The following is a 12,460-nucleotide window of genomic DNA, read 5'->3' on the forward strand; positions in this document are numbered from 1 at the left end:
ACTCTAACATTGTTGTAACTCTAACATATTGTGACTCTAACATAACTTTAACTCTACCATTACTATGACTCTAACATAACTTTAACTCTAACATTACTTTAACTCTAACATTACTGTAACTCTGACATTACTGAACTCTGACAAACTCTAACATTACTGTAACTCTAACATAGCTTTAACTCTAACATTACTTCAACTCTAACACTACTTAAACTCTAAAATTACTGAACTCTAACAAAACTCTAACATTACTCTAACTATTACATGACTTTAACTCGGACATTACTGTAACTCGGACATTACTGTAAGTCTGACATTACTGTAACTCTAACAAAAACTCTAACATTACTCTAACTCAGCCACTATTGTAACTCTTACATTACTGCACTTTGAAAAATAAAATACAAATAAAAGTATTACATTGACTCTAACATAACTTTAACTCTAACTATTACATGACTTTAACTCTGACATTAATGTAACTCTGACATTACTGTAACTCTGCCATTACTGAACTCTAACAAAACTCTATCATTACTTTGACTCTAACATAACTTTAACTCTAATATTACTGGAACTCTAACATTACTTTGACTCTAACATAACTTTAACTCTGACATTGCTGTAACTCTGCCGATATTTTAACTATAACGTAACTGTCATCTAGCATAACTTGGAAATTACTTTAACTCTAACATTACTTCAACTCTAACAATACTGCACTCTAACAAAACTCTAACATTACTCTAACTATTACATGACTTTAACTCTGACATTACTGTAACTCTGACATTACTGTAACTCTAACAAACTCTAACATTACTCTAACTCAGCCAACATTGTAAATCTAACATTACTGCACTCTGAAAAAAAAAAAAGAAGTAGTATTACTGTGACTCTAACATAACTTTAACTCTGACAAAACTCTAACATTACTGTAACTCTGACATTACTGAACTCTGACAAACTCTAACATTACTGTAACTCTAACATAACTTTAACTCTAGCATTACTGTAACTCTGCCGATATTGTAACTCTAACACTACTGTAACTCTAACATTACACTAACTCTTACATGTCTTTAACTCTAACATTGCTCTAACTCTGACATTACTGTAACTCTACCATTACTGAACTCTAACATATCTCTAACATTATCGTAACTCTGACATTACTGTAACTCTGACATTACTGTAACTTGGACATTATTTTAACTCTAGCATAACTTCAACTCTAACATTACTGAACTCTAACAAAAAGTCTAACATAACTTTAACTCTAACATTACTGTAACTTGGCCATAATTTTAACTCTAACATAACTTTAACTCTGACAAAACTCTAACATTACTGTAACTCTGACATTACTGAACTCTGACAAACTCTAACATTACTGTAACTAACAAAAACTCTAACATTACTGTGCCTCTAACATAACTTTAAAGTCTAACATTACTGTAACTCTGCCGATACCGTAACTATAACATTACTGACCTCTAACATAACTTTAACTCTAACATCACTGTAGCTCTGCCGATATTGTAACTCTTGTGTTACTGACATCAATCATAACTCGGCCATTATTTTACCTCTAACATAACTTTACCTCTAACACTACTTCAACTCTAACATTACTGGCCTCTAACAAAACTCAACACAACTTATCATTACTCTAACTCTTACATGACTTTAACTCTGACAATACTGTAACTCTGCCATTACTGAACTCTAACAAAAACTCTAACATTACTGTGACTCTAACATAGCTTTAAATCTAGCATTACTGTAACTTGGCCAATATTGTAACTCTAATGTTACTGAACTCTGACAAAAACTAACATTACTGTAACTCTAGCACAACTTTAACTCTAACATTACTTTAACTCTGCCAATATTGTAACTCTAACACTACTGTAACTCTAAGATTACTCTAACTCTTACATGTCTCTAATTCTTACATGACTTTAACTCTAACATAACTTTAACTCTGACATTACTCTAACTGTACCATTACTGAACTCTGACGAAAAAAAAACTCTAACAATACTGTAACTCTAACATATTGTGCCTCTAACATAACTGTAACTCTACCATCACTGTAGCTCTGTCATAACTTTAACTCTAACATCACTGTAGCTCTGCCGATATTGTAACTCTTACAATACTGAACTCTGACAAAAACTCTAACAATACTGTAACTCTAACATATTGTGACTCTAACATAACTTTAACTCTAACATTATTGTAACTCTGCCATAACTTTAACTCTAGCATTACCTTTACTCTGCCAATATTGTAACTCTAACATTACTGACCTCTAGCATAACTTTAATTCTACCATAACTTTAACTCTAACAAATACTGTAACTCTGCCATTACTGCAACTCAGCCTATATTGTAACTCTTACGTTAGTGAACTCTGACAAAAACTCTAACAATACTGTAACTCTAACATACTGTGACTCTAACATAACTTTAACTCTAACATTACTGTGCCTCTAACATAACTTTAACTCTAACATTTCTGTAAGTCTGCCTATATTTTAACTCTAACATTACTGACATCTAGCATAACTTGGCCATAATTTTAACTCTAACATAACTTTAACTCTAACATTTCTGTAAGTCTGCCGATATTTTAACTCTAACATTATTGACATCTAGCATAACTTGGCCATAATTTTAACTCTAACATAACTTTAACTCTACCGTTACATCAACTCTAAGAAAACTATAACATTACTTTAACTCTGACATTACTTTAACTCATACATGCCTTTAACTCTACCATAACTTTAACTCTAACATTACTTTAACTGTACCATTACTGAACTCTGACAAAAACTCTAACAACACTGTAACTCTAACATACTGTGACTCTAACATAACTTTAACTCTAACATTACTGTGCCTCTAACATAACTTTAACTCTAACATTTCTGTAAGTCTGCCGATATTTTAACTCTTACAATACTGAACTCTGACAAAAACTCTAACAATACTGTAACTCTAGCATATTGTGACTCTAACATAACTTTAACTCTAACATTATTGTAACTCTGCCATGACTTTAACTCTAACATTACTTTAGCTGTACCAATATTGTAACTCTAACATTACTGACCTCTAGCATAACTTTTATTCTACCATAACTTTAACTCTAACAAATACTGTAACTCTGCCATTACTGCAACTCAGCCAATATTGTAACTCTTACGTTACTGAACTCTGACAAAAACTCTAACAATACTGTAACTCTAACATACTGTGACTCTAACATAACTTTAACTCTAACATTACTGTGCCTCTAACATAACTTTAACTCTAACATTTCTGTAAGTCTGCCGATATTTTAACTCTAACATTACCGACATCTAACTTAACTTGGCCATAATTTTAACTCTAACATAACTTTAACTCTACCGTTACATCAACTCTAAGAAATACTGTAACTCTGCCATTACTGCAACTCAGCCAATATTGTAACTCTTACGTTACTGAACTCTGACAAAAACTCTAACAATACTGTAACTCTAACATACTGTGACTCTAACATAACTTTAACTCTAACATTACTGTGACTCTAACATAACTTTAACTCTAACATTTCTGTAAGTCTGCCGATATTTTAACTCTAACATTACCGACATCTAGCTTAACTTGGCCATAATTTTAACTCTAACATAACTTTAACTCTACCGTTACATCAACTCTAAGAAAACTATAACATTACTATAACTGTACCATTACTGAACTCTGACAAAAACTCTAACAATACTGTAACTCTAACATACTGTGACTCTAACATAACTTTAACTCTAACATTACTGTGCCTCTAACATAACTTTAACTCTAACATTTCTGTAAGTCTGCCTATATTTTAACTCTAACATTACTGACATCTAGCATAACTTGGCCATAATTTTAACTCTAACATAACTTTAACTCTAACATTTCTGTAAGTCTGCCGATATTTTAACTCTAACATTATTGACATCTAGCATAACTTGGCCATAATTTTAACTCTAACATAACTTTAACTCTACCGTTACATCAACTCTAAGAAAACTATAACATTACTTTAACTCTGACATTACTTTAACTCATACATGCCTTTAACTCTACCATAACTTTAACTCTAACATTACTTTAACTGTACCATTACTGAACTCTGACAAAAACTCTAACAACACTGTAACTCTAACATACTGTGACTCTAACATAACTTTAACTCTAACATTACTGTGCCTCTAACATAACTTTAACTCTAACATTTCTGTAAGTCTGCCGATATTTTAACTCTTACAATACTGAACTCTGACAAAAACTCTAACAATACTGTAACTCTAGCATATTGTGACTCTAACATAACTTTAACTCTAACATTATTGTAACTCTGCCATGACTTTAACTCTAACATTACTTTAGCTGTACCAATATTGTAACTCTAACATTACTGACCTCTAGCATAACTTTTATTCTACCATAACTTTAACTCTAACAAATACTGTAACTCTGCCATTACTGCAACTCAGCCAATATTGTAACTCTTACGTTACTGAACTCTGACAAAAACTCTAACAATACTGTAACTCTAACATACTGTGACTCTAACATAACTTTAACTCTAACATTACTGTGCCTCTAACATAACTTTAACTCTAACATTTCTGTAAGTCTGCCGATATTTTAACTCTAACATTACCGACATCTAACTTAACTTGGCCATAATTTTAACTCTAACATAACTTTAACTCTACCGTTACATCAACTCTAAGAAATACTGTAACTCTGCCATTACTGCAACTCAGCCAATATTGTAACTCTTACGTTACTGAACTCTGACAAAAACTCTAACAATACTGTAACTCTAACATACTGTGACTCTAACATAACTTTAACTCTAACATTACTGTGCCTCTAACATAACTTTAACTCTAACATTTCTGTAAGTCTGCCGATATTTTAACTCTAACATAACTTTAACTCTACCATTACTGTCACTCTAACATTGTTGTAACTGTACCATGCTATATCTAACTACTTTTGTATACATACCTGCACATGATCAGGGAGTAACGATACACTCAATGAAAAAACTATTCAAAAACACAATCTAGGATGCTCTGTAAAACACAAGACACATTATAAGACACAAATTATGACAAGATAAAACACATCAAACCAAACTGACTTCACACTTCACACCTCAGACAACCCAACTCACAATAAAACATTGTGATACACATCACTTGAAGCTGCTCCCCTGAGAAGGGGACAAGGCTACACTACTGTAACCTCGTACTAGCATTGAAAAGGAGAGACATAGAGACAGAGAGAGAGCACAAGAGATGAAATTACACTTTATGACACCTCATTGCACTTTATGACACCTACTCTTCACAGATAAGTAGATCCAAACAGACAGACAGACAGACAGACAGACAGACAGACAGACAGACAGACAGACAGACAGACAGACAGACAGACAGACAGACATGTGTACACAGATGGGTAGCCTCCGAGAGCCAACTTCTAGCAAAAAGGTGTGAAAAACCATTGGATGGGGTAAGAGCAATGATGGGAGGGAGGGATGGGGCTAGTGGAATCCCCCTGTCCTAGTTTTTTATTACAAAACCCTTGTCTCATCAGAGCTTGTAGATCTGCTGATTTTCGGAGCATTTTTGAAAATGTGTCTGTACCACCCTTATAACAACACTGTAACACTGTAAGAGTAACATTAAAACACAATAAAATTAATGTCGCTGGTTCATGGTTGGAGTTATTTACTGATCCAGTTTAATAAAAACAGCAACATTTTAAACTTAGACCAACTTAAAACACTATGTTTGGCATATAATACGTATTATAAACTACACATGAGGATTTATAAAACATGTGCAGTCATATTTTATTATTAATGAGAGATTGCTAGATTATTGTATGTATGCGTGCAGTACCAACTATGACCAATAGTGTTCTATGAGGGAGGGGGGTAGTGGGAGACACCCCCCTCTAACTAGCTTTAATTATGACACCTCCCGTTCAGACACTGCTGTGGGCCCAATAAAACAAGCTCTAACACGTACGTGCGAAAAAGCCCTCAGCTTGTAGATCAGCTATTTTTCTAATAGCCTAGATATAAAATAAGGCTATAGTGGTTAATGTATGTTTTATAATGTAATCATTTTATATTTGCAAAGTGTATAGTAACTTTTCAAGTTAAGTTTTAAAAATAATTGTAGTGGAGTAAAACAAGACAAAACTACACTATGTGTGGTTGCAGCTGTGCGCCCCCAATAAAACAAGCTCTAACACCATAGGTGTGAACACAGCCACTGTGAGAGAAGTTACTGACACTGTTCCCCTACGGTTTGATCCCATTGGTTGGAAATAATCACCCAGCATGCAATTGTGAAATTTGGCTGTGTATGTTGCTTTTCTAAAACCATGCGTCATACTGGTAGTGACGAGAGCCATAGGACAGCATCTCCCCTCTGTTACATTGAACTCGAGTCTATGTTCTGGGCCCCCCATGGGGGGCTAAGTCAGACTCCACCTTTAACTACCAACGCTACGGCCGCTGTTCAAAGAATATTATATATAATTAGTGTTAATTCATTTGTAGAAAAACAAATGAAAAAAAAAATAGATTTATAGAGAAAGATCTATAAGGGTCCATTTGGTTACCAAATCTTCATTATTTAACTGGGGATCGCCTGGAACCCCTATCAAGGACCACTGATGGTCCTATGTTTTGGTATTGCACTATGCATTGTGACATCATGCTAACGCTATTAGCATATTAGCATATTAGCATATTAGCTTAGCATGTTATCCCTTATGGGTAGGTTTTGGTATTGCACTGTACATTGTGATGTCATGCTAACGCTATTAGCATATTAGCATATTAGCATATTAGCATAGCATGTTAGCCCCCTAGGGGTAGGTTTTTTGGTACTGCACTGTTCATTGTGATGTCATGCTAACGCTATTAGCATATTAGCATATTAGCATATTAGCTTAGCATGTTAGTCCCTAGGGGTAGGTTTTGGTATTGCACTGTGCCCTGTGACATCACCGATTTTAATTAAATTGACTGAGTAATGAAATAATCAATCTGAAATTATTAATTATGGATTATGGAATGTCAAGAATGTCAAACATGCCAAGAATGTGAGGAATGTCAAACATGTCAGGAATGTGCTCAACAGCGCCACTATTTCCCCTAGCGGTAGGGTCAGGTACTGGAAAGTGACCTGTGACGTCACACATATTAGCCTGTGGAATGTCAAGAATGTGAGGAATGTGAGGAATGTGAGGAATGTGAGGAATTTCAGGAATGTGCTCAACAGCGCCACTATTTCCCCTAGCGGTAGGATTTGGTAAAGTGGTGTCCTCTTATACTACTGTCAGGGATCCTTTTAATGTTCATGCTGGGGTTAGGGCTTTGTAGCCATGTTTGTAGCCTGGCAATGCAGGTTTGGCTTGCACTTCTGGTGATTTATAGAGCACATCAGAATATTTAAATGTTAGTAAACAAACAGATATTTCTGAGTATAATGTTTATGGATACTCACACAGTCAAGTGTCCACTACGTGAGCTATGTGTACATGCTTTGTTTCTTTATGGATCAAACTCAGTGTTGAATGCCTTCATGCTTTTTTGCGCTCGATTATTACTGTTTTAGTCAACAGTGAAAGCATGTTCTAACTCTAACAAACTGCAAAACATCTGCGAGAAAACAGAATCCATTCATTCATAACCAGTCACTACTACACATTTATACAGAAATTGGTGTTTAAAATACCAATGTCTGTAACTACTCTGTGACTAATTTAAAGTACCCCAGTCTTACCCCCCATCTCTCCCTGTAGCCTGACTTCTGGGGAGAGAAAACCTCACAACTTCCTCGTTGATCTTCAAGATCCAAGAAGATGGCTTCCTATGCCGTCAGGTTCATGTCCCTGTTCTTCAAGAGCAAAGATATGATGATTTCCAACGTTCTTATCGCGCTGGGCACCGTGGCCAGCCAGACCGCGTACAACGTGTTCGCCTTCCACTGCCCCTGTTCCCCAGGGAGGAACTACCGCTACGGTCTGGCAGCCATCGGCATCCCTGCGATGACACTGTTCCTCATAGGGATCATGATGAACAAGAACACATGGGACCTGGTGTCTGAGTTCAGACTCAGAACGTGCAGGACGGTGTCAGGGGCTGCAGCCTTCGCTCTGCAGGGGACGATCATTGGTCGGGCCGTGGTGGCCCCGGTGACATGGGTGGTCATCTCCCTGCTGCGGGGTGAGGCCTACACATGTGCCCTCAGTGAGTTTATTGATCTTGCGGACATAGAGGGCTTTCCACGTAACCAGGGTTCAGAGGTCCTGGCCAAATTCCCCTGCAAAGGAAGCGTCATAAAAGAGCTTGAGGGTTTTTGTCCTGAAGTTGAGCGACGACTGAAGTATGAATCTCAGGTAATGGAGTGGTATTATTTCCTATGGTTAACCACATTAACCATGGCATCCCTATTTTGGGCATGTCATTCCAAAAAAAAATCTATTAAAAAAACAATTGAAACATTTCTAACATTTCTCCAATCAAAAATAGCAGATTTAGAAGCTCACAACATGCGACACATTGTGAGCTTGTAGATCATCAACTTTAGCTATTTTTGAAATAGGGCTTAGTTGTCATTAATTCCATCTCCTGAGTGGTTTTGTAAACATGGAAGAGTATTGTATGTAGAGCCATGCAGGTAAAAAATGCACAATAAGTTGAAAAATCCATGGCGATAACTGTGCTTGCTGAAGTATGAAAGTAAGATAGTGGAATATTATTAGTTTTATGCTCTTTTGCATAACTTCTGAATTCATTGTCTGAATATACAGTATGACATGTACTGAGGAGTTCATGCAGTTAGTTATGAGGCACACACAAAAAAGAAACCTGGAAAATCACGCCCCCTGTATAGCAAGAAAACATCTCCCCCTGACACCTTAGTCTGGGTTTTAGCTTATATCAAAGTAAGACTGTGCAGGCGGACCAAGTGCCTTGTGATGGGAGCGTCTTCTAGGTATCTTGTTATCTCAGCCAGTTAGTCCAACTGCCGCCCTTACACACACCTAATCGCAACACTTGTTGCATGCCTTCATCTCCTCTCTAACCTCTACTTCTTGTCTCACTCCATTGCATGGTCAAACATAGCTCCAATCGGAACCTCTCCCTCCGCTATATAGCTCAGAGATGAGGTTCCTTTAGAGCAGGACATTTTCAAATATTTTCCACTATACAAACATGATACTTACCCTTTTCCGCACATCTTATCCAAAAAGTAAAGGTTTTCTGCACTGCTCTCAGAAGTTTTAACTTTTAGCGGAAAAGAAAAATCTAAATGACGGGTTGGAACAAGTGTTTAAATCGCTTAAAATGTCAGAGTCAGCCTGTGGCCAGTCAACCCCCGTCCGCATGCGCAGTACTGCTCCCGTAAGATTGCATTGGGAAACATGGCCACAGGCTGACATTTTAAGCAATTTAAACGCTTATTTTAACCCGTCAGTTAGATTTTTCTTTGCCGCAAGAAGGTAAAACATCTGAGAGCAGGGCAGAATACCTTTACTTTTTGGATACAATGTGCGGAAAAGGGTAAGTATCATGCATAGTGGAAAATATTCAAAAATGTGGCAGCATCCGGGACACTCTGTCTGCACCTGGGCTGGTCCATAGCACCTGTAGATGTAGAAGATATTACATTATAATACATGGAATTTGATTGGAAATTGCTTAGAATACATAATTTTATTCCACTATCATGTGACTCTGACCTAATCTTGCCTGATCATGTTGAATGGTTTAAATCAGTATCCTTATCAACTTCTGTTCCTTCCAGATGATAGGTTGGCTGATGGTGGCAGCAATATCTCTGATGGTGTTCCTGTCAATGTGTGCCAACCGCTGCACCTCTCCACTGGGCTACCAGCAAGAACACTACTGGTCCCAGTTTCGCTCCAGCGAGAAAGACCTCTTCGAGCGCACGGGTGAAGTGCACGCCCGCCTCATGGCCGCCGAGAATGTCAAAAACTTTTATGGCTTTGTGGCGCTGGGGAAGGAGGAGATGGAGTTGCTTTCCGAGCACCAGCAGAGTGTCCGTCCCATCTCCAGCACCGACTGGAACCGTGTGACCGGTGTCTACCTCTACAGAGAGAAGAACAGATTACCCCTGTACAGCAGGCTGAACAAGTGGGCCCAGTACAACATGGAGAACAACATAGAGGCCATGGACAAGGAGGACAAGGATGTTTAGCTACCTGACCAAGGCCTGTCTATCTGCATGTTTGCAGATTTAGTTAACATCTACCTAATCTATCCACACTTAATGTGTTGTATTCTTATTCATGTAATTACAGTTCCACATTCTTTCTTGACATAAAAGTTGAGATCACTGTTGTCAAAAAGATCAAAAAGATCAATGTTTTTATATTTTTCCACACAATAAACCCTTTTTGTACTTGTCATAGCCAGGGCAGTGCCACGTTTGATTACCTCATTAACAAATGACATGACCTGCCTGGGGAAACATGTTCAACAACTCTTATGAACGTGTGGTGTGGTGAAGTAAGTAAGTATGTACATTGTATTTGTACAGTACATAACACTTCTCACAGAGAGAACTCACATAATGCTTTACATACAATATAAATAAAAACACAGCATGAAACATTCAAATGATTAAAAACAACAAAAACACACACATACAATTCTAAGACATTCCACAAGTGATTCCTTCCCCTTTTTGTACTTGTCATAGCCAGGGCAGTGCCACGTTTTGATTACCTCATTAACAAATGACATGACTTGCCTGTGGAAACATGTTCAACAACTCTTATGAACGTGTGGTGTGGTGAAGTAAGTAAGTATGTACATTGTATTTGTACAGTACATAACACTTCTCACAGAGAGAACTCACAAAATGCTTTACATACAATATAAATAAAAACACAGCATGAAACATTCAAATGATTAAAAACAACAAAAGCACACACATCAAATTCTAAGACATTCCACAAGTGATTCTTAAAAATGTCCACAGAGGCTGCAGCTCTCAAAACCTGTGGAAAGGCATTCCATACGTGGAATGCAGTTAGGGGTTAAGTGTCTTGCTCTGGGACATTTTGACACTTAAACCCTATTTTTTTTTAAATATATAGAAGATCTACAAGCTCACAACGCATCGCAGTGAGCTTGTAGAGCTGCTATATTCACTATTATTTATATTTTATTTACATTTCTGAAAAATATTTTTTTTTTCTTGGAAAGTGTCTACATTTAAATACAGCTTGCTTTGATATTAAAAAGAAAATGTACTTTTGAATACTTTCATTTGTAGTTGAGTAATGTTTCACCAGGAGTATCTACTTTGACTCAAGTACTGGGTTGAGTACTTTGGTCCACCACTGCTGCCAGTAGAGCCTCATTTTGAAGCATATAGTGATGTCCAGGACCCTTCACTGTCCAGGACAAATTCCCCTGCAAAGGAAGCGTCATAAAAGAGCTTGAGGGTTTTTGTCCTGAAGTTGAGCGACGACTGAAGTATGAATCTCGGGTAGTGGAGTGGTATATTTCCTATGGTTAACCACATTAACCATGGCATCCCTATTTTGGGCATGTCATTCAACAAAAGTTTTTAAAAATCAATTAAAAAAACAATTGAAACATTTCTAACATATCTCCAATCAAAAATAGCAGATTTAGAAGCTCACAACATGTCACAATGCGACACATTGTGAGCTTGTAGATCAGCAACTTTAGCTATTTTTTAAATAGGGCTTAAGTTGTCATTAATTCCATCTCCTGAGTGGTTTTGTAAACATGGAAGAGTATTGTATGTAGAGCCATGCATGTAAAAAATGCACAATAAGTTGAAAATTCCATGGCGATAACGGTGCTTGCTGAAGTATGAAAGTAAGATAGTGGAATGTCATTAGTTTTATGCTCTTTTTCATAACTTCTGAATTCATTTTCTGAATATACAGTATGGCATGTTGTGAGGAGTTCATGCAGTTAGTTATGAGGCACACACCAAAAAAAACTGGAAAATCACGTCCCCTGTGTAGCAAGAAAACATCATGTCACCCCTGACACCTTAGTCTGGGTTTCAGGTTATATCAAAGTCAAACAGACTGTGCAGGCGGACCAAGTGCCTTGTGATGGGAGCATCTTCTATGCATCTTGTTATCTCAGCCAGTTAGTCCAACTGCCGCCCTTACACACACCTAATCGCAACACTTGTTGCATGTCATCATCTCCTCTCTAACCTCTACTTCCTGTCTCGCTCCAATGCATGGTCAAACAACATGGCAGCATCCGGGACACATCTGTCTGCACCTGGGCTGGTCCACAGCACCTGCAGAAGATATTACATTATAATACATTAGCATTTTGATTGCCAAATGATGGTAGAAA

At 37.0% G+C, this 12,460-nt stretch overlaps 1 protein-coding gene across 1 annotated transcript; it reads left to right on the forward strand.

Moving 5' to 3' along the window:
• The first annotated feature begins 7,751 nt into the window (after positions 1-7,751).
• On the forward strand, positions 7,752-10,305 carry LOC308100386 (calcium homeostasis modulator protein 2-like). The gene is made up of 2 exons (XM_080449412.1): positions 7,752-8,475; positions 9,888-10,305. Exons 1-2 carry the CDS (start codon positions 7,939-7,941, stop codon positions 10,299-10,301), a joined length of 951 nt encoding a protein of 316 aa, XP_080305538.1. The 5' UTR covers positions 7,752-7,938; the 3' UTR covers positions 10,302-10,305.
• The last annotated feature ends 2,155 nt before the right edge of the window (positions 10,306-12,460 follow it).

Source organism: Gymnoscopelus braueri (genome assembly GCF_963280865.1).
Source record: "Gymnoscopelus braueri genome assembly, chromosome: 14".
Classification (NCBI taxonomy): Eukaryota; Metazoa; Chordata; class Actinopteri; order Myctophiformes; family Myctophidae; genus Gymnoscopelus; species Gymnoscopelus braueri.

Excerpts from the sequence above, each read along its gene's own strand:
- LOC308100386 (XM_080449412.1), top strand. The coding sequence starts at position 7,939 with ATGGCTTCCTATGCCGTCAGGTTCATGTCCCTGTTCTTCAAGAGCAAA. Across the intron at positions 8,476-9,887 it reads GACTGAAGTATGAATCTCAG|ATGATAGGTTGGCTGATGGT; the intron begins GTAATGGAGTGG and ends TGTTCCTTCCAG.